The sequence below is a fragment of the Mustela putorius genome, unplaced genomic scaffold (assembly GCF_011764305.1).
Source record: "Mustela putorius furo isolate JIRA1106 unplaced genomic scaffold, ASM1176430v1.1 tig00003834_pilon_pilon_pilon, whole genome shotgun sequence".
Classification (NCBI taxonomy): Eukaryota; Metazoa; Chordata; class Mammalia; order Carnivora; family Mustelidae; genus Mustela; species Mustela putorius.
This window is the reverse complement of record NW_025421987.1, coordinates 53,955,083-53,982,361: the sequence shown is the minus strand read 5'-3', so window position 1 is coordinate 53,982,361 and position 27,279 is coordinate 53,955,083. Positions and strand designations below refer to the sequence as shown.

The 27,279-nt window shown below is 42.6% G+C and overlaps 1 protein-coding gene across 2 annotated transcripts in view; it reads left to right on the top strand.

Moving 5' to 3' along the window:
• Positions 1 to 27,279, top strand: part of WWTR1 (WW domain containing transcription regulator 1) — a 138,028-nt gene that overhangs the window by 106,496 nt on the left and 4,253 nt on the right. For both annotated transcript variants that reach the window (XM_004755519.3, XM_004755517.3), the window contains exons 4-6: positions 6,988 to 7,190; positions 22,074 to 22,207; positions 23,357 to 23,469. In XM_004755519.3, the coding sequence (XP_004755576.1) occupies positions 6,988 to 7,190; positions 22,074 to 22,207; positions 23,357 to 23,469 (450 nt within the window). The remainder of the gene's footprint in view (positions 1 to 6,987; positions 7,191 to 22,073; positions 22,208 to 23,356; positions 23,470 to 27,279) is intronic.

Genomic DNA, 27,279 nt, shown 5'->3' with positions numbered 1-27,279 from the left:
TTGTCTGATCTTTTTCTCTGATTAGAGTTGGGATGATGGGCTTTTGGGAGGAAGTGCTCTTTTTGTCACATCTTATCAAGGGTCATGCTATCACTGTGGCTTATCATTGTTGAGGTTGACCTTGATCATCTGGCTGATATACAGGAGTTCTTCCCTGTAAAGTGGCTGCCCCCCCCCCCCCAATTCAATACTCTACTCCTTGCGGGGAGGTCACTATATACAATCTACTATTAAGGAGTGGCAGTTTTGCTCCCCTCCCTGAGGATAGTGTATCTACATTAAATGGTTTGGAATTCTTCCATTCAGGAGATTTGTCTCTTCTCCCTCCATTTATTTATGTATTCGGCCACTTGTTTATATGAGTGTGAACTCATGGATATTGTATTTTTATGCAACTAAGGAACTATAGTCAGCAACATGTGACACTTTCCCCATTACTGATAGAACAGAAGCACAGTTGGGGAGTGGGTTTCCGGGGGGTGTGTGCGTGGAAAAAGTTGTGCTTACAGAGACCTTCTCGCTCACTTAAATAGGTTTGTGCCTCTGGCATGTTGACAAAAACATGTTCTGTTTTGTTTTTTGTTTTTTTTTTTTTTCAAAACATGTATTTTTAAAAGATCAGCTTTGGGCTGCCTGGCTGGTTCAGTCAGTTAAGCGTCTGCCTTCATCTCAGGCCATGATCCCAGGGTCTTGGGATCGAGTCCCACATTGGGCTCCCTGCTCAGTAGGAAGTCTGCCTTTCCCTCTCCCTCTGCTACTCTCTCTCTCTCTCTCTCTCTCTGCCAAATAAATAGATAAATAAAATCTTAAAAGAAATAAAGGGTTCAACTTAAAGTGCCAGTTATAGTGGTCTCTCAGCCAGGAAGGTGGTCAGAAGGAGAAAGGAGGCTGAGAAATGCATACTTGCCGCAGGTATTCCTCTTTTCCCTCCTCAGACTCGCATGTGAATTGGGAAGAAGGATTTGAAGGGAGTAAAGTAATTTCCATGTCTTTCTAGGGCTTTGGTATGGCTTTTAGCCATCAGCACACTGATTGTTCTTTCCATAATCTCCTCCGAGCCAGCTCTGTCCAGGCCTGTGATAGGTTTCATAGTTGAACCTAACCCCTTAAGGTTTTGTTTTCTTCACTTGGCATTGTGTGTGTGTGTGTTTCTGTATGTCTTTATATGTCCGTGTGTGTGTGTGTGTGTGTGTAACCAAGCCTGTTTTAAAAATGAAGGAAGCAAGCCCAGGATGCAAGAATAGCAAGTCTCTGAACTTCTCTGAGGCCGAGAAGACATTTGTCAAACATTCCTGGAGAGGTGCACTGGGTAGTCTCTGATTCCCTAGCCTCCCTCGTCGACTGCAGCTCCTGGCTTGGAGAAGCTGCCAGGACACTTTATAAACTGTTGCTGCCCATTCCCTTGGGCTGCAAAAGGCAAAAAGTTCAGGAGTGAGGCTTTACTTTTTTTTTTAAACGTATCTGTTTCTTAGGTAGCAAATGATATGTGGGCTTAGAACTGAGGTCAGGGACCTTCCTGTCCTGAGCCTACTTGTGGGTCTTTGTGGAACTGACCAAGTGTGTTTGCTGGAACAGTCCAGAGGGTACATTTGTGGATGTTGTCCAGGGAAGCATTAACCAAAGGGTTACATCCAACAGGGATGGTCACACCACACCCCCCCTCCCCCGCCACCACACCCCATTCCTGTGTTGACCCTTTGTTCCACCAAGGACACAGTCATGGAATCAAAAGGGTGTTCAGATCTCATGCTGTGGAGTTTGTTTGACTCTGTGTTTTCTTTTTTACTCAACAAGAGCCGTTAAATGTTTCTGGCCACATAGCTGCAGAGCGTGCTTTTATTGATTTTTCAGAAACGGAGAGAAGGCAAGTTACTGAAGGAAAAGGAGATGAAAACAATGAAAAAGATAAATGTGCATTTAAATTTAAATTCTAACTCTCTTGAAAGGAAAAGAAGATGTCTCTGCTTTAGTTTTGATACATTCCTGCTTCAGTGGAGAAATCTTCTGTTTGGGTTATTCCTTTCTGTGGGGACTGGCAAAAGTCGGAGGCTGATGAGGTCTTTAGCCTTTTTGAGGTAATTCATGGCAACCTGCCCTCAACTGGTTTGGCCTCAGAAATGGCATTTGGGATACATTGCCCTTGTTTTTTTGTTTTGTTTTGTTTTTTTGTTTTTAGCTGAACTGTTGTTCTGTCCCTAAAATATTCTGGCATATTATCCCAAGGAGTGTTAGCTTCATTGCAGATTTACATGTTTTGCCTTCCGTGCTCTCCTTAGGACCTCCTCTCTGTTTATCTCGTCTTGGGCCTTCTCTGCCCCCATTTTCTCTGAGTAGCTAGCGAAAGCAGTGGATTTAAAGAACCTCAACCATCCGTAGCATTCATGAGCTGCAGGCTCAAAGAAGGTTCAGTGATAGTGGGAAACCAAACTATTAGAGGGAGCAGAGTGGCAGGTAGAATCATGGGCACCTCAGTGGGACCCAAGACACCTGGCTTCTAGGCCTCTGACCATTTTATGACCATGACCAAATTCACTCTTTCTTTGGGTATTGATTTTTGGCATTTCTACAAGGAGGAGTTGTACCAGGTGGGCTTTCTTGATCTTGATTACATTCTTTAAACATTTTTTTTTTAAGATTTTATTTTTTTATTTGACAGACAGAGATCACAAAAAGGCAGAGAGGCAGGCAGAGAGGGGTGGGGGAGCAGGCTCCCCACTGAGCAGAGAGCCCGATGCGGGTTCCATCCCGGGACCCTGGGATCATGACCTGAGCTGAAGGCAGAGGCTTTAACCCACTGAGCCACCCAGGCACCCCCCCCCCCCGATTATATTCTTAAGCTGAAATTGTTGCTTATCAGATCATTTTTGAGGTCACTGCCTTGCACTCCCATCCAGAAAATACTGAGTTTGATGTATACATGACCACGTTTTTATGTTTTTTACTTCTGTATTTTTATGTTTTCTCTAAGTAATAAATGCACATAGGAAAGCTTCCACTGGTATAGAAGGAAGGAAAGGAAGATCCCCTCCGATCCCTGACACCTGTTTTCCTCTCCGAGTTACCCACGGTTACCAGGCTCCTAACGTGTTCTGCTACAGATATGTGTACTATGCCCTCCCTTTCTAACTAGAAGCAGTAGCAGGTCCATGCGTAGTATTCTGTCCCTCGACTTTTCCCCCCTCCCTGAACAATGTTTCCTAGAGATTGTTTCATTTAAGTACCTACAGAGCTCCCTCGTTCTCGGGAATGGTTATAGAGAATTTCTGAACAGGTGTACCTTGATTTCTGATCAGTGGACCAAATGTTTAGTCTTTGGCTATTACACACAATACCGTGGTCAGTTCTCTCATAACAAAGCTCTGTGGGTGTGTATGCTTTACTTTGAAAACAAAACTGTTGTCTAAGTTGCATTCTTTTCTAGTCTCTGTTGTTCATAACTGGAGATGTGTGGTCTGCATGATCCAGTCCATGAAATGAAGTGGAGGAAAGAAAGCAGCATCGCCCTCATTCCTCCCTGTCCAGGTCTCTGTGAGGGCTGGTATTTTGAAGCCTAGCAAGGGCGTGGTGTTAGACGAGCTCATCTCCCAGTCTTCAACTCCCCCAGATAAGGAGGCAGAGGCTAATAAACTCTACAATATTTGCTTTTGTTGTGTGGAGTCCATTGGGAGTAAACCCGACGCAGGTTTTGCTCACTAAGAGGGCAGGCTCCCCAAGTCCCCGAAGACAGTCTTGCTCGGATGTATTTGTCCCGTCGTGAAGTTACCAGAACCGAGTCAGTTTTAAAAATTAATAACCTCTGTGCTGCCAACAAGCAACCTAACTTTTTTCAAGCTTCTTTTTTCTAATCTGGGGATTTCTGATGTTGGCAATATTTCAGTTTACAGATTTCTCTTAGAGACACAGTCGGGCATCTTTTCTGGTCTGTAGCAGTTACGTCAGAAAAAAGTAGGAGCATCCTTCTTCAGGAGTTCAGAAATGACTATCCCTGAAAATAGCAACTGTTCTTCCTTGTAAGCTTCCTTCTGGCTGGAAAGAGGTATTACGAATTCAGCCCTTCTGGATATCTGGACTTTGTCTGACTTCAGTCTGTATTTAAGAGCACTTTTTTCCCAGTGATGCGGTGCGTACATGATCCCTGACCTCCTACCCAGGCCTTCCAGGCAAGACTGTAAAATGCCCTGACCATTTCTAGAATATCACTTGAGAAATGAAATGCTCGTTTCAGTAATTTTGCATCGAGTAGGACTGTGCTTTTTTTTCCTGTTCTGAGACTGAGAACTTGAAGAGATTGCCAACTGGTTTCATTCATTGGTCTCATCATTTCCTGAGCTTCCCTGTGCACCAGGAACGGTGCCAGGAGGCATGAGCTCCTTGTGGTGGGCTTGATTCAGAAAAGAAAGACTGCATCATTAGGCAGAGCACTCCAAAGCATTCTCACTTCCTGTTCAGGAGCTTGTGAGTGAGCAGACAGTTGTCCATCTCTCCAGACCTGCCTTGAACCCTTTCTGTTTACAAGGCAAGCGGCTTTGGGCCCCAGGCCCTGTTTTGATGACCTGCTGTTTAAGTGGTAGTTCTCTTGCTGTTGAAGGCAAACTCTTCAGAGGGTTGTTCTCAGTTTCAGCAGCTGTCCCTGTTCTTCAGGGTAAGGCGTGACCGAGGGCGGCCAAGGAGAGTTGAAAGAGCTGGAGGACAGGATGTGTGGCAGCGTCCACTCGGGCTTGGGTGGCTCTACCTGCTGCCAACCAGAGCACACCCCTGCACCTCTCTCAGGTTGCCATCTCCCTCCCGTAAAATAAAAGGATGGACTGCATCATTTCTAAGAATCCTGACAAAGCCTAACATTCTGGCATTCCACAGCCCCACAAATAAATTCACCTCCTTTCTTCACACATTCTTTCCAACAGCCTGCTAATTCCTGTGAGGGCAGGAGCTATTTATCCAACGACAAGCCCGGTGGCTGGCACACAGGAAGTGCGGTAAAGATTTGAGGGAGTTATAAATAAATTTTTAAAAAAAGAATGTTTTTATCCTACCTCTACCCCCATCCGGAGGAAGTTCCTGCTGTGGAATTAATCGTTCCTCAAGGGAACCAGTTAGTCCACAGAAAATCCTTTGTGTTTGTGTCCCTTTTGAGTGTGTGCGTGTGGGAGGGGGGTGGTCTACATACACATTTAGTACGTGGATGATTAGGCTACTTTAGAATTCATTTAAGGAAATTCTTAGTTGTTGTAAAACATGTTTCCACATGATACCTATGTCTTCCAAATGAAAGATGTAAAATATTTAACTTTTAGACTTGAAATAAAATATGCCAGTGATTTTCTTTTTTTAAAGACGGTGATACGGGAGGCCTGGGTGGCTCAGTCTGTTAAGTGACTGCCTTCAGCTCAGGTCATAATCTCAGGTTCCTGGGATCGAGCCCCGCATTGGACTTCCTGCTTGGCGGGGAGCCTGCTTCTCCCTCTACCTCTATTTCTCTGTCTCTCATGAATGGATAAATAAAATCTTCAAAAAAAAAAAAAAAACAGTGGTACCAAACATAGCAAAAATTGAGAGTTTTTCTTCAGAAATGGAATATATAAAACTAGATCTTGTTTTGGGCCTTCATGTAAGAGCAAACAGACAGAAAAGTGTGGTTTTCTTTCTTTCTTTTTTGTGGTTTTCTTTATTATAGAATATGGCCTAGGCAGAAGTTAAGCAAATTTGACTGGTAAACTGTTTAAGGAAAACTAGCACTTTAAAAAATGTGTGTGTGTGTGTGTGTGTGTGAATGCCAATTATAGAGTTTATTAAAGGATTTTAAAATTCTTCCCTCAAGTGAAGTACCGCATGCAAAATTTAAGGTGTTGGTAAGTGTGGATAAGTAGAAAATCCTTAAAAAGTTTAAAAGACTTCTAGAATGCCTTTATTCAATCACAAATGTGATTATCATTTTTTAAAAGATTTATTTATTTGAGAGAGTGTATGTGCAGGAGGGAGGGATAGAGGGAGAGTGTAAAGAAGACTCCGTGCTGAGTGTGGAGTCCCATGTGGGACTTGATCTCAGGACCCTGAGATCGAAACCTGAGCTAAAACTAAGAGTCGGACACTTAACTGACTGCACCAGCTAGGCAACCCATGATTATTATTTTTTTTAAGATTTTTATTTATTTGAAAGAGGAGAGAGAGTGCACATGTGGACACATGGGCAGGGGGTGGGGCAGAATGAGAAGTAGACTCCCCGCTGAACAGGGAGCCTGATGTGGGCCTCAGTCCCAGGATCTTGGGATCATGACCTGAGCTGAAGGCAGTCACTCAATCGACTGAGCCACCCAGGTGCTCCCATGAGAATCATTTTTATGTAACTTCTTCTGCACTCATTTTTTTCCTTTGCAAAAACTATATATAACATCTTTTCCTCAATCAGGTATTTGTTTCTGAGCTTAGCTCATGCTCCTTTGAGGTACCCTTTTTTAAACAAAGCATCAGTGGAGTCCTGCTTCTGTGTAAGTCCCTAGTCTAGGTACTGTGTTTTACATCTTGCTTGCCAGTCACTGCTATCCTAGATATTATTGTGCATCATTGTATATCTATAATCTCACACCCTCCTTAGCTCTGATATGAACACGTAGGTTGTCTAGAAAGTGCACACACACCCAGATGTCTTGCTGAAATTACATCATATGTTGTGGTAACCTTTTGTGAAATTCGCTTTCGACCACTATGTTCTTAAAGGCTTTAAAATGTGTTCTAGACACAGGGAAAGTGTGAAATAATTTTTAACAGGGCACCAAATGCCAAGACTAGCTGAATCAGGAGTGGCGCTAGTGTCTGAGCCTCCATGAATTGATAAGGTAATAATTACTTAAACAGTAATGATTAACAGGAAAGTACTTTGGCAGGAATCTCAGGAATCTATACTCCAAAGCACAGAGCATTCTGATGGTCTCTTTCTGATAAGGTATTGTAGGACCTGTTCATTCATTTGCTTGGTCTTCCCTCCCGTAGTGATGAATCACCAGCACCAGCAGCAGATGGCACCCACTCCCCTGAGCCAGCAGAACCACCCTCCTCAGAACCCACCAGCAGGGCTCATGAGCATGCCCAATGCTCTGACCACTCAGCAGCAGCAGCAGCAGAAGCTCCGACTTCAGAGGATCCAGATGGAGAGAGAGAGGATCAGAATGCGCCAAGAGGAGCTCATGAGGCAGGTATGACCTTCTGTGGTGCCTCCTGGAGGCTCCATGATCCTACGTACCAAGGCTGGGGGTAGGGTAAATCTTTGGGCCATCAGGGTAAATCTTTCTCTAGAAGCATTAAAGGTCCAAAGCCTACTCCAGACCATATGAGTAGAATCCAGGTTTTTCTCCCAATATCTACCTGCCTTGTCTTCAGAGCCATATGTATGAGTACGAGGACCAGCTGTGTTAGCATGGCTGTCTTTGGGTTCTACTGCTGATCTTTAGAAGAGGAGGAGGAAGACTCTATTCCAGTGATCTGTTGATGTGTAACATTATCCCAAAATGCAGTGGCTTAAAACATTAGCCTGTTTTATTATATCATACAATTTTCTGGGTCAGGAATTTGGGCAGAGCTTAGCCGGCTCATTCTTTTGGCTTCCATGGTGTTGATGAAGACCACTTTTAGTAGTGTTCAGCTGGTGGGTGGGTTGGTCTGGAGGGTTCAAGATGGCTTCACTCAAGTGTGTGGCATCATGATAAGGATTGCTGGAAGACTGGGCTTGGTTGGGACGGAAACCTGGGACGTCTATATTTGGCATCTCTTGCTAGCACAGCAGTCTCACTGGTGGGACATATTGCATAGCAGCTTGGGTCTCCCAGAGAGAATGTTCCAAGAAACAAGAAGTAGAAGCTGCCAGTGTGTTAGGATCTGGTTCTGGAAACTGTCACAGAGTCACTTCTCCCATATGCTCTCAATCAAAGAAATATCAGATTTGCCCTAGATTAAAGCAGAGAGCAGAAAGGATGTTCCATGGACAAAATGACTTAAGAATTTGCAACCATCTTTGGTCTGCCATGGAGCATGAAAAAGATTTGGGAAAAATTGAAAGAGAATGAGAAAGGTAAATGTTTGTATACGGGCTCTGAGAGAGCGGGTATTGATCGGGTACCTTTGTGCCATACTGCCCACAATGCATTCATTCAGTCAGTCAGTGGACAGAACGTTGCCCTGTGTCCTCTGTGGATCATAGCTGATGTAGCACTTCAAAACATGAATAAAACAATCCCTGAAGGAACCCACAGTTTTCTGCATCCCTCAGTGGCTTGGTCTGTGCAAGAACAGAATTATTTCTTCTATGTTGCTAAACTAACGTAAACCATGTTTTTAGGTCTCATCAGTTTTGCTGGCTACTTTTTAGGGAGGAAAGCTTCAGCTTATTGTTCTAATGCTTGAGACTTTGCTTTATGACTCACACGAAGCAAGATACACAAGTAGCTTCCTTTCACTAGTTTAAGGAAATAAGTACTTTTAACTGTTTCAGGGGGCTTTCTTGGAAGAGCCTGGGAGTGTCACAGTCAGCGCTGCCTTTTCTTTTAGTCACATCTGATACTTTTAAAAATACACATTGATTTCTATAAAAGAATAATATATTTCTCATCAGATAAATCCTAGGATATAAAGTATCAATACAAAACATGGCAAATTAAAATAATTCCCTAGACATTGACTCTGACAATGAGGGAAATGAATATATGAATATAAATTGTGCTTTGTTGTTCAGTGGAACTACCCTGAATTTGAGGAATACAGCTTTTATAATACAACTACAGTTGTGCCTTTTTCCCTGAGGATTTATGTCTGAAGGCTCATGGCTATTTCAGGGTAACAGTTGTTTATACCATTTTTAGATACACAGGATCATGTTTTTTAACAGGAAATAATTATATTACTACTTTTGTCTTACGATAATAATTGCATTTGTAATATTTTTTCTGTTCCATAATATAGAGTAAATGTAACAGTATCATAGTAGCATTTGTAACTTTTCTCTTAGTTTTATATTTAAATGAACTTTAATGCGTTTTTTTTTCTTTGCACAAATCTACAGACTGTTCTGCAAAGAATGATTTGTTTCTCAGTTTCTGCCACTTTCTGTTTCTTTCTTTTGCCCCACTGCCTTCTTTCCTACAGAAAGTATTTCTGCAAAGGGCTGGGGGAAAGTGCCCCACATCATAGGTGCCTTTGAACCAGGATGTAGTATTAATGTTCATATTACAGAAATGCCAACCAAGTTCATTAAACGCTGATCCCTAGAGGCTGTGGAACTTAGAGTATTTTGCTGCATCATACTGGGCAATGCTGCTGTATGGGACAGCAGAGGGAAATGTCCAGAGTTTTTTCTCCCCATCCAGAAGCAGCCTACTCCTCAGTGTCAAAGATACCATTTAAGGCCAGATGGTAAATAGTATTGCAGCATTCTCTGATACTTTTCTGGGGTGTTTGCCAAGATGCCTGGCTGTTCAGGTGTGGATTATGTCTATCATCTTGGTGGTTTTTATCTTCCTTTTTTTTTTTCCCCCTGGTGATTTTCTGCTTCACTATTTGCACTGCTCAAATAATAAAATCCTTAAAATTTTTTTTAAAAATAAGATTTATTTATTTATTTTGAGAGAGAGCGTGCTTAAATGTGCGTGAACCAGGGGGAGGGGCAGAGGGAGAGAGGGAGAGAAGCAGAATCCCCTCTGAGCACAGCACAAAGGGGGCTTGATGCCACCACCCTGAGATCATGACCTGAGCTGAAATCAGGAGTCAGATGGTCAACTGACTGAGCCATCCTGGCACCCCGTGATGAGGTCTAAAGATTATAGACTTCATTTCTTCATCCTGTGCCATTCCCATGTCCTCCATGGGCAACAACTGCCTTAACCTCCTTAGCTCACTGGGCAGTCTATAAGGAGCATGGTTCTCTCCTCTTACTCACAGGGGGACCCTAGCTGTGCAGGCTTTCTTCTCAGAGGCCCTGCCTTGCCCAGCCTTGACCTATCTGCAGTTCCATCAAGAGAGAATTTCTAGGAGAGAAGCCCCATCCTATTTCTGTCTCCGTAGTGGGAAGGGAGGTTGGTAAACTTTAATGAGTAAGATGAACTTATTCCCTAATTCTTGGAAAATTGTTATCATCCTTAGATATATAATAAATGTGAAAGCTCCTTACAAATTAAATACTGTGCAAATACTTGATTTCATCCCTCCCTCCTCTTTTTCCTTCCTCCATGCCATCATCCCTCCAGGCGTGTAATCTGATGGTGGTGCACTGTGGAGAAAGAGCCGCCTCAGTATTGGGTAAGCCCACGTGGGCTACATAATGCCAGGGGCTCACATGTTAACTCATGGTTGTGGAAATCATGTAGAATATCAAGAAATGGTTGTAAAGGAAGTTTGATTACAGATCTGAGGTGAACCTTCAATATTTCAGGATGGAAAATGACTTTTTTCATTCTTTTTTCTGTATCTCCTCATTCCTTTATCCAACCAGTGTTTCTGTGGTGAAAAATAAAACAAAAAGATAAATGGGACTTGGCTACCTTTGGATAACTTGTATCTTACTAGACAGGCAAAATGATGAAATTAAAGTGATTACAGCTCATCCAGATGTGGGGCCAGAAGGGTAAATTCGAACTCCTTCCTGCTTCCATCTTTGGCTTTCATTCCTGCACAGGGCAGAGTTCTGTGAAGCGAGCAGAAGGTACTTCTTTATTTCTCTTCAGTGGCTGCTCAGGCCAACAGGTTGTTAACAGTCCACAGCATTAAAATCAAAGGGCCAGTGAGGTTTTTGCTATCTCCCTTGATTAGGAATCTTCTGAAGTAGGAGAGTTGCATTAAAAATGGTCCCTACAACTTAGCATTGGCTGGTGTAGCCAAGTCGAACTTCTTATGTCCAATAACTGATGAGTTCTCTCGGGTTGCGCAGGTGCTCCTAGCTCAGGGGAATCCTGTCCAAGTCTGCAATACACAGTCGTCTTAGAAAAGTGTTTCACTGCTTTCCACAGGCATCCATTGCAGACACTGTGGAAAGTAAATTTTTGTGAGACATTCTCGGTTGTCCATGGTAATGAGAGTTTTATTCTCGTTGTGAAATTTCCCAAACATGGAGAGGCAGCTTCAAGTTCATAAGAGAAATGGCAGTTCAAGAAAAGGCAACCATCTTAGTTGAAGATGTACCTCCTGGTATCTTTGTAGTTTTTAAAAAGAAATTTGGATTCAGTTTGTGACATTTTTTCTTTTTTAAGATTTTATTTATTTATTTGACAGAGATCACAAGTAGGCAGAGAGGCAGGCAGAGAGAGGAGGAAGCAGGCTCCCCGCCTAGCAGAGAGCCCGATGCAGGGCTCGATCCCAGGACCCTGAGATCACAACCTGAGCGGAAGGCAGAGGCTTTACCCATTGAGCCACCCAGGTGCCCCCATTTTTTCTTTTTAATTAGACAGAGTTTTTTTTTTTTTTTTTTTAAAGAGTGGCATTGTTTTATTTTATTTTTCTTTTACAAGTTTTTATTCATTTGACAGGAAGAAAGAGTGAGAGCACAACAGGGAGAGGGGCAAAGGAAGAGGGAGAAGCAGACTCCAAGCAGGGAGCCCAACCATGGGGCTTGATCCCAGGACCCTGGGATCATTACCTGAGTCTAAGGAAGATGCTTAACCAACTGAGCCATCCAGGTGCCCTGGAAAAATAAAATTTTTAATTTATAAAAATATAATGCAGTAGGGTTTGGGTTGTTGTTTTTGTTTGTTTTGTTTTGTTGTTTTCTGATTGAGACAAAAGAAGCATTTGGTAAGTGAAAGAAGCCAGGCCTTTATGATTCCATTTCTATGACATTCTGCAAAAAGGCAAAACTATAGGAACGGAGAATAAGTAAGTGGGTGCCAGCGTTGGGTGTTGGAAGGGGCTGCCTACAAGGGGGTAGCACTAGGGGATTTGGGGGATAGTGGCACTGTTCTGTACCTTGATTAGGGTAGCTGTTTCACAACCCATGGATGTTTCAAAACTCAGAAATGTACACCACAGGAGCGTCTGGGTGGCTCAGTGGATTAAAGCCTCTGCCTTCAGCTCAAGTCATGATCCCAGGGTCCTGGTATCAATCCCCACATCGGGCTCTCTGCTCAGCAGGGAGCCTGCTTCCTCCTCTCTCTCTGCATGCCTCTCTGCCTACTTGTGATCTCTTTTTGTCAAATAAATAAATAAAATCTTCAAAAAAAAAAAAGAGAGAAAGAAACATACACTGCAAAGAGTGGATTTAACTGTATACCAGCTAAAATAGTAAGAAAGTAAAATTATCACACAAGAAAGACAAAACATGCATTCATTGTGAAGATGGTGTTGATTTCTCTCCAGTCTTTGTATGTATCTATGCGTATGCTTTGTTTTTAAAACAAAATTGGTAGCATATCATACTTCTGTTTTATTATCTCTTCTTTTTTTTTTTTTTTTTAAGATTTTATTTATTTATTTGACACAGATCACAAGTAGGCAGAGAGGCAGGCAGAGAGAGAGGAGGAAGCAGGCTCCCCGCTGAGCCAAGAGCCCGATGTGGGGCTTGATACGGGGACGCTGGGATCATGACCTGAGCCGAAGGCAGAGGCTTTAACCCACTGAGCCACCCAGGCGCCCCTATTATCTCTTCTTAATAATACTGGGACATCGTGTATTTATTCTGTATGAGCCATGGAAGTTGTGCTATGACTTTGGTTGGATCTATTGTAAGCTGCCTGGGATCCTTCCTACAACAGGGCTGGACATTATTTTGTTTAAATTACCATGAACCACACAGGCCCACAATGAGTATAGAATATTCTGCTATTATAGCTTGGAAATCAACACAGTATTTGCTCAGTATCATAAAGGGCACGTTTGCAACTTTACCCAATGAAATGGAAAGTTTTGGTAACTGGTAAGGAATTGAGAAACAGGCTTCTCAGTCACTATTTACTCATCTAAAAGAACAATTCCTTGACATGAAAACAGAGTCCTGGCTTTATCTGAGCAGAGTATTTCTTTTCATGTGTATTATTCATTTAGTTAGGAAGCTGGGGGGTGCCTTCTGCCTTGAAGATTTTAACCCCAAGGACTTCCTGTCAGCCCCCAGGACCTGGAATTCTTAAGTGGAGAAGCCTTAGCTTCCCTTTGCCCCTTCTCAGAGCCTGCCTTGTTGAGAAACCATTATTATTCTTAGACGAATTCAGCCCTGCTTTTACCCTGGGTCCGTCCTTTAATTGGGGCTCCATGGATAGGAGAATGCAGCTTGTCAAACAAAATTGCTGACTAAGCCTGGCCTCTAGTTGCCAGGGCAACGGGGACGAGGACAGAGGGTTTGGGCGGGAGGCCTTGGAATTCTTCTGGCAGGTCTCACAGATTTCTGTTAGGCCTGACAGCCACTACGGGGTCCGGCTGGCCAGCTGGCTGGCCTCGAGCAGCCATTCCTGACCGTGGGCCCGGGAGGGACACGCCCGGCTGGGAGCAGCGCAGCCCTGGGGAAAGAATCTGGAGTCTGGGTTTTGTCATGTGAAGAATAGCTATTTAGAGAGGTTAGAAAGTGTGGTGTTATAGCAGACCGTGAAGCATCAAGGGTGGTGGCTATTTCATGAAGAGTCTTTCCTTTAGTCACTATAATTTAACTTGTAGAAAAGCATTTCATAGAATCCGGTTGCAGGGATGACTGGGACATCAGAAGTCATGGTGTCCAACCAGTATGGGAATCCATGTGTGGTAGCCTGGCTCGTTAGGTTCATTCTCTGATTTGCTCAGCAAATGCTCCGATCCTAAATGCACAGCAGGGAGTGGACAAACTTGGGCCGTCCTCTCCAGTGAGCTTCAGTTCCAGCTTCCGTCAAGTCCCAGAAATAATCCATTTTCTAAAATGTCCTGGTGCTCCGATATTGTTGAGGAATAACACCAATTTGAGTCTTTTTACAAGGACCCTTTTTAAAAATGTAAATTGAACACATTTTTCAAATGTGACCACATCTGCACAAAGGAAAAGGAGCTTCATATTTTCTGATCTTCATAAGCTCACCACGGTATGAAGAAACAGACCATTTCAAAAGCCATTCAGCTATTATTTATTTTTTTTTCTGAAGTGAAGAGAGAATATCTAAACTGTGAAGTTTTCTTTAATGTGATTCTAAGGGGTACAGAGTCTAGAATAACACGGGGTTATGGTATACATCCTGAATTGAAAGAGCAGCAAACAGGCCAGGGATAATCATTATGGCCTCAGCAAATGTCTTCCTCCAAAGGGTTAGAGTTTTGACTCTTCTTCCATACCAATGGTCTGGCAGCTGAGCATGGATGATGAGGTATTTGAAAAAGAGAGACTCCAGGAAATGTGACAGTGAATTTCTAGAATCTCTTGGCACAGAGTTAAAGAGAAATATACATTGGGAATTTTTTTTCCTTTAAGAAGGTAAATAATTCAGTGTTTTGAAGTCCCTGAGGGTTTTGGCAGAGACAGCAACTTTGCTGAACCAGAATAACTATTTTAATGTTGGGATTTCAAAATACTGCTTTTATTTGATTTTTTTCATTTGTTTCTACTCACCGCACCCTTTATAATTAAAACAGTGCAGTCCTCCAGTTTTGTGGAACCCCTGGCCACACAGGCTTCCATCATTAGAGCACCCTCAGAAGGGTGATTGTCATCGTGTTTTCTCTGAAGCACATTCCAGCGAGGGCAGGAGCTGCTGGCTGTGGAGGCTCCCCCAGCCAAGGAGAGCCTGGGCTGCAGGATGCTTTCAACTGCTGTTTGCTTTCTCACCTCCTCTGTTGATTTATTCCACAGGCAGACTGCAGGCAAGTGGGGAGCTGGAAGGAAAGGGGGTTTGAGGTTTGCTCCCAGGGACATCTTCAACTTACAAATCAGTATTTGTCTTTCACATCCCTCTGGATATTTTACACCCCACCCCGTTGCACAGCTGCTAGGAAAGGGGTTTGGTTTTTGTTCTGTTCTGTTTTGTTTTGTTTTCTAACTCACATATAATTACTCGTTTCAGAGACCTAGATGGACAACCACAAACTCCAAAAGAGATTCTTAAGCCCTCATTTTGCAATGGTCTTTCCACCCTCAGCTTGGATAGAGAAAAAAAATACAGTTGTGGCAGGGGACAGAAGGGGTGGGGTTACTAGGGGCAGCTTTCCAGATCTTTCTGAAACCAGTCTTTAAAATCTGAACTTACAACTGTGCTTGATGTGTTGTGAGTTCCCAGGATACTAATTCCACCCGTATACGTTTAAAAGGACCATAGAATATGTCCAAGTCAGTCTTTTTCCCAGTTGGACAGGGGGAACTGTGTTTGGGACAGCTAAACAGGCTGTGTTACCCAGTCCTTCTCCATACTGCCTAAAGGAAGAGGGCTGGTATTTTCATTTGATAGCTGGGAAAAAAGGCTCAGAGGAAGGAGATAACTTGCCCAATTCCCACGGCCAGCAGGAGAAGGAGCCGAAAATTGGAGATCTTCTGACCCCAGCCCTTGGTTTTCCTCTCTCTGCCACACTGTCAGTCAGTATGGAGGCTAGGAGAGCGCTGGGGGGCCAGATCTGGGGAAGAAGTTCGCTTGACTTCCCTATGCTTCAGTTTCCTTGTCTGTAAAATGGAGACGGTTGGGTTATTGTGAAGATGAAATACTCAAGTGCTTAGAACAGTGCTTCCCACAGAGTAAATGATATGCATGCTTTAGCTAACATCTCTGCCTCCTAAAACATACAACACTATCAGTAATTCCTTCTGTTGCCTGCCTCTCTGGACTAGGTTCTTTATTAATATGCCTTTAAATCTTTACAATGGCCCAGCAAGGTGAGTTTTACAAGCACGCTCTGTCTCTCTATGTTGTTGGTTTTCTATTTTTATTTATTTATTTTTTTCCGGATGAATAAGCTGTCAAGGAAGGTTAAGAATTTAGCTCAAGATGTTATAGGTAGGGAGTAACCGAGCTGGGATTCGAACCCCAGTCTTTCCGATTCAGGGAAGCTTTTCCTCCTCTGCCAAGCTCTGGACATGTCTAGGAGCATTTAACGTTCCACAGCTGCTTGAGAATTCCAGTGGCCAGCAGCCCAGAGAATTGAGAGAGCCAGTTCCACCCCTCAGCAGGACTAGTAATTAGAAAGCCTTTCATCAGATCTGTCTCAGATCCTTGGCAGAAGGAATCTGTCTTCCTTCTTCCATGTGATAATCCATAAATAGTTTGAGAACGAAGGTACACCCCTCAGGTGTCTCTTCTGGTTAAACAGTTCTCTGCTTCTTCGTAAGACATGACACCAGCATCCCTTCCAGCCTGATTTTTCTCCTCTGGTCACTCTTTGCAAGGCTGGATGCAGCCTTGCCTGTGGAGGTTGACAGGAGGTAGGCAAGTCTGTTGGAATAGCTAGAGAAGCAGTGCTGATCTGCTGCTGGAAATGGAACAGAGGTTTGGAGCATGGACATATCCAGGAGACAGGACCCACAAGGCTTGGTCCTTGTCCACATCTGTCTCCCTTTCTAGAATGCTCCGTGAGATAGGGCACTGTCTGTTCATTGCTCTGTCCCTGCTGCTGAGAAGAGTTCCTGGTACCTGGTAGTTTCTATAGTATTTTTTTTTTAAATAAATACATGTACAAATGAATGAGTTGTTATGGGGGCTGGGAGTCAGTGGACTTGGATTTTTGTACCCGTGGTGATGGCACTAAGAGAAAGCTTGAAGTTGGTAGGAAGAGCTGCTTTGGTGCTAGAGGAAGAGTGGATTGTGAGATGTGGGGTATCCTACCCCAGTGGGACACTGTTATTGAGGAGTCCAGAGCTGGGAAAGGGGAAGCTGGCTGCTTGCTGAGGTTCTGGTGGTCAGGGAAGGCATTCTGGAAACCGTGGTACAACAGAACTTCTAAAGGGGGATGGGATATGGCTAGATATTGTTGAGGGACCCAAAGTAGGAGGAGTCCAAAGTAGGAGGGACCCAAAGTAGGAGGAGTCTGGGAAACTGAAGGCTTGTGGGAGGACTGGATGGGGGGGACCTTGGGATGGCATCTGTGGTTAGACCTATTGGACTAGAGTGGAAGTGGGAGATGAGAGTCAGACCCAGGGGCTCAGATGTGCCTCCAGCTTAGCATTTGCTCTGTGTAGACTTGGGGGAGCGGAGGCCCCAGCAATGGTTAGAGCAGTTGCTCTAACCACTCAGGTGGTTACACCCACCCTGAGTCGGGGCCCGAGTCTAGTCCTAGACCAGCCTTGGCTGACTGAGCCTCTGTTTCCACAACCGTTTGCTGAGTCCAGTCCCACCGTCTTCTGTCTGTGGTTTAGCTGTTTTACCTTCATTAGTCCTGACGGCTGCTGCTTGGTCAAACCAAAGTCAGGCGTGTAGGGCAGCAGATGGCATGTGGTAGCCAAAATCATCCTGAGGCTGGGCTTTAATTTCATACCTAAATTTAGTTGTTATTTTTGAAAAAATCCTCCCTTGTTGGGATTCAGACGTGTTAGTGACGTTAGTCCTTTTATTTCCAAACTTCGGGTTTTGTGCTGCTCTTTTTCTCCTTCATGAGCAGAAATAAGAAAGTATTTTCATTCAAAAAAAAAGGTACTTAAAAATATGGAACTATTACATTATGAAATGAAATATAAGTGAAGTGAAACTTCTCACTATTCTCCGTGTATATTGAAAATTAATTTTATGTGATATACGAAAAAGGCTTACAGACCTGTCCTTACTTAGAAAAGAAAGAAAATTGTTTTCTTTTGCTGACTCATTGTGATGAATTCACACTTGGATTTAATCTTTCCAAGGTGAAAGTTCATCAGGAAGAAATGTCAGACCATTCAGTATGGATCAGTTCCGCCTGATGGATTGACTTCGGAGATGGTTTGGTCTTGGTTTTTGCTTTTGTTTTCTGGGATTAGAATACAGAACATGAGATGATAATAGTATTACTTAGTTCACATTTATTAAATAATCGTGTGGGTAGATGCTGTCATTTTCCCCACTTCATAAATAAGGAAGAGAGGCAGCGCCTGGGTGGTTCAGTTGGTGGAAAGTCTGCCTTTTGCTCAGGTCTTGATCCCAGGGTCCCGGGATCAAGCCCCATGTTGGGCTCCCTGGTCATCAGGGACTCTGCTTTTCCCTCTCCCTTATAAGAGCCCCGTCCCCCCACTTGTGCTTTCTCTCTCCATCACTCTCTCTCTCAAAAAAAAAAAAAAAAAATCTTAAAAAGGAAAATAAATGGGGAACAGAGAGTTTAACTGACTGGGAGATGGCAGAGTCAGGGTTCACATCCAAGTGTCTGGTCCCAGAATCCATGATTCTGACCACTGTGCTCTCCTGCTTCTCTTCTGTCTTAGGAGCAGGGAAGAAAGGAGTGGGATCATCACACAAGGATGCAGTTTGTGCCTGGTTAGTTGAGATGTATACGTAGGCTCTTATTTTAATTGTATTTGTGGCTGAAGATGAGAATTGACTGTTCTTAGTGCATTTTTTCTTTTATTACTAATCACCATTTAAAATATTCCCATTTGAATTCCAGTAATATTTCTCATTTATTCATTGAGCAAATGTTTGTTGAGTACCTGCTGTATGCTTAGAGTGTTATAGGCAGCAAGGATTTAGTTGTGATCATGACAAAGATGATTTCTTGCTTTGTGGAATTTTCTAACATTCTAATGGGAAAGACAAAAATACTTAAGTTGCTGTGAAGAAAATTCAATGCAATTTCTGAAGAGATAGCATTTGTAGGATGCAGACATTAAATAAGGTATGAACTTTGGGAAGATCCGGAAGGGTATGTTCCAAGCAGAGAGAACACTTGCACAGATGCTGGCAGTAGGAAAAGCAGAGAGAAGGGGATGAGTGAGGGGAGCATATCAGAGACAAAGGAGGGGAAGTGGACAGGACTGTCACATAGGGCTTTGTGGGCCACCATCCAGATTACTGTAGCCAGGGAACCAATGTGATCTTCATGTTGGTGGCTGTGTGGAATGACTTGTAGCCCAAGGATAATCTTGAAGAGAGTGTTGCCCCCTATGATAACTTCCTAACTCACACTAGTCTGATGTATATTTCAAAGTTGCTATTCAGGTACATTCAACAACTTCTGTATCTTGTGAGTCGTTAAAAGGTGGAACATGATAATGTGAGCCCCCTACAGGCAGAACCTAGGATTGCTTCTTTGATGACATGGAGCCTTTAGAAGAGTTGGGGAAATAACGATGCTGAGGAACGGAACTTCAGTTATCTCTAAAGTAGCAGTAGCGGGAACAGATATGAATTGGAAGATGACACAGTGGAACATTTTCTCCAGTCTGGTATAGGGTCCTTCAACTTCGGTTTTTCTAGCCTTTTGAATTTTATTTATATATTTAACCACACACAAGCTTTCTCTTAAAAATATATGTTGTTTTGGGCGCCTGGGTGGCTCAGTCATCAAGTGGATGCCTTCGGCTCAGGTTATGTTCCCAGAGTCCTGGGATCGAGGCCCACATAGGGGGCCTGCTTGACAGGAAGCCTCCTCCCTCTCCTGCTCCCCCCTGCTTGTGTTTTCTCTCTGTATCTCTCTCTATCAAATAAATAAATAAAATCTTGAAAAAAAAATACGTGTTGTATCTATTTGAAATATGCCAGGAGTAATTTAAATAAAAAGGAAAGTTAGAACTATATATTTTATAGCTAGGTTCTGATATTTTTTCTTACAATTTTTAACATTTTACTTTCATCTTACATGTTACTATAGATGACAAAAAATTAATATATATTATGTGTGTATATATGTATATATATACATATATATATTTTTTATACAGTGAAGTTCCAGAAATAATTCTTACTATATTTAAATTCAGACTACCTGAATATTAGAAATTCAACTAGTATTCTTAAGACTTAATGGTGGGGCACCTGGGTGGCTCAGTGGGTTAAGCCTCTGCCTTCAGCTCAGGTCAGGATCTCAGGGTCCTGGGATCGAGTTCCGCATCAGGCTCTCTGCTCAGCAGGGAGCCTGCTTCCTCCTCTCTCTCTGCCTGCCTCTCCGTCTACTTGTGATTTCTCTCTGTCAAATAAATAAATAAAATCTTAAAAAAAAAAGACTTAATGGTGAGAAAATTTTGTCAGATGGAAGGAAATGCAGCAATATCTTCAACTTGATGTTTAAAAGAGCATCTGTTTAGGGGAGTGTAGGGAAAAGGAGGGAAGAATAAGACAAGACAAGATCAGAGAAGGAGATAAACCATAAGAGACTCTTAATCATAGAAAACAAACTGAGGGTTGATGGGGGGAGGGAGTGGAGGGATGGGGTAACTGGGTGATGAACATTGGGGAGGGCACTGATGTAATGAGCACTGGGTATTATATAAGACTGATGAATCACAGACCTCTACCTCTGAAACTAATAATGCACCATATGTTAATGAATTGAATTTAAATAAATTTTTTAAAAATAAAGGAAACAACCAAAAAAGAGCATCTGTTTAGGGGTAAACCCCACATTTATTTAGAATGGTTATAAAATGAATTGTGATAGTTGAAGTTGATTTTTTTATGTTAACGAAGGTTATTGCCCAAAGGATCTGTGCAGTTACAGATTATAAAGAACTAGAAATTATATCATTGACTAGATGTTTTCAGACCGTGGTTTGTGTGTGTGAGTGTGCTTGGTGGACTTTAGGCTTCTCCCACTGGTTCCGTCCCTATGATTCTTCTGTTCGAGGCCTTCAGCTGAGCTTTGGTTGGAGAATAAGGTTTCTAACGCGCATTGCCTGCCGTATAAAAACCTCTGTCAAAAAACATCCCTTTGTTGTTGGTGTTTTTTGCTTTTTATGGGTAACTGAAGAAAATTTGTTAGGTATTTTGGTTATTTGCAACCTGGATGAAGAGAAGTGAGCCAGAAGCCCTTCCTAGACAGGATGTTTATTTAAATATTAATTAACAATGCAGTTTCATATCAATCAGATGTCTCACGTTTTGTAAGAGTCATACTACCAAAACTGCTCATTACAGTACAATGAACTCTAGTAACCGAAAGTTTTTATTGCCGATGACTTCACTAGACCTGTCTAGACAGCAGTTACTCTCTAAAATCATAGCATGTTAGGGCTGGAAGAGATCTAACAGAGATACCGTAATTTAAATGGCCTAAATATTCTGTTTGCCGTTGTAGCCATGGTTTTGGGGTTTGAGGGATGGGAAGACCAATGACTTCAGGATGGAAAGTGGGAAACTGATAGGCATAAATATAGGAAGGGCCTAACTTTGGTTTTGGATGCAAGTATAAACATATAAAAGTATTCTTCTTTGGAAAGAGCAGCAAATTTGAAAGGAATTTGATGTCTGCTCCTGTTTGTCAAAATGGGAGAGACTCCCTGGAGGTTTTACCTAGAGAAAGTGGTTGCAGTCAGATTCATCACCCTTTGGATTGCCTCTCTGGCAAAGTCATGCCAGCCAAAACAAAACAATTCTAGCGTTCTAATTTTCGCTAATGAAATCCATATGCTATCAGTTTGTTGTTAGTGGGATTGGGGTTGGCGCTGCAGGGTTCCCCACCCTTCAGCCATTTGAATCAGGTCAGCTAGATGACTAGTCAGATAGAAAAACCGATGGACTGACAAACTTGTTCACTGGCTGTTGACCTAGAACTCCTGGCTGTTGACATAGAACTGCCAGCTATGATTTGATGGAGAGCCTGACTCTGTAACTCCCCAACTTTATGGGCCTGTTAGTGGCAAAGACCAGAATGTACTTGCTGGGCCAAAGGAGTTCAGCTGCTTTGATTGATTTAGATTTGGTCTGAGCACCTGGGATAAAAATAGTTTTGTCTTTGAGAAAGTGTCTTGACATCCTTACGTGACTGGGGTATTTAAACACTTGGATGGGTGGGACAGTCCCCACATAAGTGTCCTGAGATAGATACTAGCTGAGTTTCTCATTAACTTGGTGAATGTCAGAAAGTGACTTACGCCTGGGAAGCTTTCTCCAGAGAAAGAACAGTAATGGTTTCCTGATGATTTTGACTGATTAGGAACACACATGAAGTGCTTTGTGTTTGGTAAAAAGCTTTCATGTGAAATATACTTTGCTCCGATCCTTGTGACAATGAGTGAATAACTTGCCTCTCCCTCTGTCATATTTCTGTAGGAAGCCGCCCTCTGTAGACAGCTCCCCATGGAAGCCGAGACTCTGGCCACCGTTCAGGCTGCTGTCAACCCGCCAACCATGACCCCAGACATGAGATCCATCACTAATAATAGCTCTGATCCTTTCCTCAATGGGTAAGTTAACATTTTGGAGTGACTGACTTACTTTTGCTTTATTTATTACGTGGTTTAGAGTATAATGGGTCTTTGTTTATGTTGGGGAAAGGTGGGGAGCTGGGAGATTGGGGTGGGGATCAAGGGAAGCTGTCCATTTCCTGGTGTTGGTAATTGTGCTACGGTTGTGTAAGATGTCCTTGGGGAAGCTGGGTGACTGTGCACGGGGACTGTGTACTCTTTTCACATCTTCTCTGTGGGTCTAAAATGGTTTTACAGTAAAAAATGTAATTAACACAAAGAGACAATGTTTTTAAAATATGAAACATGTGAGCAAGAAGGAAAAGATTATTTAGCCAGAAATATGTTCATGAGTAGAAGTAGTCAAACCTTAATTGTAACTTTTTAAACACAAATAAAGGACAGTTGTCTGTTTCCTGTGTCATTTCTGCCCTTGCAGAGGCTTGTAGCAAACAAACAAGTAGGATTATGGAACTTAGTAAAAACAGAAAGAGAGGTTAAAAACAAGGAGTAACTGAAATAATGAAGAAAGGGAGTTTTTAAATTTTTTATTTAGAAGTATTACAAATGCACAGAAAAATATAAAGAATAACATAAGATTTATCCAGGTATCCAACACCTAGATCCCTAGATCTTAAAGTATTATGCCATTTTTTAAAAGTATTATACCATTTTCAAGTATTACACCATCCACCACTGATATCTGTTCTTTTCCCTGCCTGGTGGGAGCCACTGTTCAGAAATTGGTGTGTGGTGTGTGTCCATCACACATCTTTTTAAATTTCCTATTGCTTGCTACAGTGTACATTCATAAGCAATATTCAACACTGTTTTCTTTTTAAAAAATTTACATAAAGGGTCTCATAGTCTATATTCAGCACAGTGTTCAAATTATTATTTTGAGATAAAAAGGAAATCAGCATCCATTTACTATGACTGGCCGGTTTTATTTGCCTAGTCTTTTCATTTCGCTGACATCGGTGTGCATGTCAGAAAATTAAAGGGAGGTGCAAATTCGGCCTCCCTCCATTCCCCGGAAGGTTGGGCAGTGTGACAGAAGTAGACTAGGTTAGGGGTTTCATGACTCTTTTGATTTGGGAATTCTTGATGTGGGCTCGCACTGAAGTCTCCCCATGCTTTGCTCCCCAGAGGGCCCTACCATTCGAGGGAGCAGAGCACTGACAGTGGCCTGGGGTTAGGCTGCTACAGTGTCCCGACGACTCCGGAGGACTTCCTCAGCAACGTGGACGAGATGGACACAGGTGGGTGCAGAGCCTGCAAGTCATTGCCCTGTGCTTGCCTTTTTGTATCGTCCCTTCGGTCGTGGTCATCGGTCATCTCCCTTCTAAGTCCAACCAGAAATACTTTATCTCAACAGTAACAGAAAGGACAGCTGAAAAGCCACCCAAGCCTCAGGCACTATTATTAAATTCTAGTCCTTTCTCCTTTGTTTATACAAAATATGGTTTTACGTACAGGCACAGGATTTTAAAGTCTTCCCCCGCCCTTCCTTCCTTCTCTCTCTCTCTCTCTCTCTCTCTCCTTTGCCCTGCTTCCTACAGCCCCTGCTCACAGTTGGATTAATGCCACTGTCTGCTCTGCCGTTCTTCCACAGTGGAATATTTTTGCTGTTCTCCCTTCAGTTGTAATGTATGGGCCACTTTTCCTCTTGAGAAATGGGACTGGTTTATAGTGCTTCCCACATGCCATTTTTCTCATGTTAATAGCTGCATTTGGGAAGCCATTGGCAGGGCCATTTGGAAAGTTAAGCCACTCAGGAGATTCTAAATTGTCATCTCCCAGGTCCCAACATGGTAATGATGTCTTCCTTCAGCAGTTAAAGAGAAGAATCAATATTTTTTCTTTAAAAAAGAAAGGAAGGAAGGAAGAGTCCTTTCCCCATTGCCATTGTCCACAGTGCCTGTGTTCGTTACGTGTTCTTAGATGACTGTCATCTGTGTCGTAGTCTCTGAAGCCAGACCACTGGTCAGACCAGAGTCCAAGTCAGCCAGGCGCCTTAGGAGTGCCATCGGTCGGAGCAGCTGCCTTGGGGTCTCTCTGCAGGTCGTCATCCCTGTGTTGAGAGGCTAGCACAGACTGTCTTGTGAGGAGTCACACGGGAATAGTCTGAAGCGTTTGTTTTGTTATTCGTTGATTTATTACTTCAGTTTTCTCCCTCCTGCCTCCCTCACTTTCTTCATCTCTCTCTCTATTTTTTGGTGTGGGATTATTTTGTCCTCTTTGGAACAGCCTTATGAAGTAGCTCCTTCCTATATTTAAGGATTGTTTGCTTTCAGCTTTTAAACACTGGGAAGCCAGTAAAGATAAAAAAACAAAAGTTAAATTAAAAAAAAAAATTCGGGAGATCTAAATCTAAGTCTGACCCTTAAAGAAAAAAAAAAAAAAAAGATGGATTCTGTTCTGTGGCTTTTTTTTTTTTTTTTAAAGATTTTATTTATTTGTCAGAGCACAAGAAGGGGGAGCCGCAGAGGGAAAGGTAGAAGCAGGCTCCCCACTGAGCACAAAGCCCAATGTGGGATTTGATCCCAGGACGCTGGGTTCATGACCTGAGCTGAAGGCAGACACTTCATCGAATGAGCCACCCAGGCATAGCCTATGACTTTTAAAAATGGCTTCAAAGTAGGGACTATTTTGAAGCCAAAGTGTGGAATTAAGTGGTATTCTGGAAAGAACATAGTCTTTGTAGACAGGCAGCCTAAACTGAATCTCTGTTTCTCCACTTCTTGGTAGTGACTTTGGGAAAGTGCTAGAACATGCCAAGGCCTTGGATTTCTCACCTATAAGTGGGAGTAACATGCTTACTTCATGGAGTTGTGGGGAGTTATGAGATCACATAGCTTGGCCCACAGTTCTCTTCCCCCTCTTCTGAGAGGCTGAAGTAATGGACAAATTGAACTTGATCAATGCTAGGCTTCCAAGTTAACCTGGTTAAGTGAGTGTCAGCTCGTGGAGTCTAGCGTCCTGTCTGTGAAGTTCTTTCTAGGCATGAACCTTCCTAAGGAAAGAAAAGTAGCACAGTAATAAGATGAGGAAAAGCTGGGGATGGGCACAGCTCCAGTGTGGCTAGAAAAGGTCTATGAGATTCACTGACCACATGCTGAATGGAAACAAGCCAACCAAGCACACTTCCCTTTGCAAATCACACAAAGAAACAACAGCTGGATGTGGTGTGGAATAGAGTAAAGGGAATAGCAGGAGCAAAGGTGGGGAGATCAACCACTCTTCCAGAATATTCTGCAATAATCATACTCTTTTAAGAATTGTCTGGTTTTTCTCTCTCCTCCTTTTTAATGGATAAAACTGTTAAAGGCCAAAAAGATCACTATGTGATGACAAAGTTGATCCAAAGAGAGGTATTTTAAGATCGTTAACCTAAACAAAGAATCTTGGAACTAGCCTCCTCATGCTTGCCATGTCTGAGGAGAAAGGGTAAGAGAAATTCTTTAAAATAGATTTTGTTTGGCTTAAAAAAAAAAAAGTGTTCTTGAGTTATTAGTAGAGATCAGTAGAGATGAATGGTGCTAACTAGAGATGAGGAAAAAAAAGACACCCAGCACTTTATTATTTTTTTTTAAAGATTTTATTTATTTCTTTGACAGAGACAGATCAGAAATAGACAGAGAGAGGAGGAAGCAGGCTCCCTGCTGAGCAGAGAGCCTGATGCGGGACTCGATCCCAGGACCCTGAGATCATGACCTGAGCTGAAGGCAGAGGCTTTAACCCACTGAGCCACCCAGGCGCCTTGACACCCAGCACTTTAGATTGGATAGTTTTCCTGGGCAGATACTTTCATTCAGCCTCATTTCCATCTGTTATGTTCTAGTGGGTAGTAAAAGTTATTTGGGATTTCCTGTTCTGTTTTGATGCTGTTTCTTACAATGTATCAAATTCTATGTTTTGATCATGTCGAACTTGTCAGATTTGATGTTGAGGTCATGTCAAACTTGATATAATTTTCCCAAATTACTACCTTTTGCAATGAAAATCCTCTAAAATACTGCCAAGAGTCACTGATTTATATGGGTTACAGAAGAGCCATTAAGCTTTGCTATCACCAAAATGCAAGTTTGATTATGTTTCCCTCATCACTTGGAAAGATGCAGTTTTTCTCCTTGGAAAATGCATTTGGTTGAAGTGAATTATCCCAGTTTTGCTCAGAATAATGATATTTCTGTGCACAACTTCAGGAAGGCTACCGTACTTCTAAAACACAAAAGCCAATTTAACAAGCTTTTTAGAAATGATTCTAGGGTGGAAGCCGGCCTTAGTTACCAATGCTTCTGTCTCTGAGATGTATATATATTTTTAAGATTTTATTTATTGATGTGAGAGAGAGAGCAAACTTGAGAGGGGGGAGGTGAGAGGGAGGAGCAGACCCCCTGCTGAGCAGGGAGCCTGATGTGGGACAGGATCCCAGGACTCCAGGATCATGACCTGAGCTGAAGGCAGTTGCTCAACCAACTGAGCCACCCAAGCACCATCTGAGGTATATTTTAAACCTTCAGAAAATTGATCAGGGCTATTTGAATTAATCAGTTGTTCTGATATTTGGTAATCAACAAAGAGTTCCTAGGTTTTTCTTTCTCTTAGCACAATCAACATTTATTGTATGTGTGGCAAACATTATATGGTACTTTGCTCCAGTGTGCGAAGAAGGTACCTATAATCCCAATTTCGATGGATACACTGAGGGTCAGACAAGTTACGTGCGTCTAAGGTCACATGGCTAAAGAGCCCAGTCCACGGGCACAAAGGTCAGTTTGTTTTCTTGTCCACTATTGTTCATAAAGAACATGTGTTCTTCATGTCCTATCCCAGAAGTCTCATTTTCCTGGAACAGTGTGTTCTCAGCTGTGTTCTGTAGACTCCAGTTCCATTAGTATATAGGTTCTGCCAGAATAGGATTGAATGATTAAATGGGTTGAGGTAATAGCGGCTTCAACAAAAGAAAACAGATCTCTTTACAGCAAGATTTCTTTGAACCTTCAGTGCTCACGTGCACTGTGACTCGTACGCATTGTAAGAAAAGTAGATAGTTCTGGGGTGCCAGG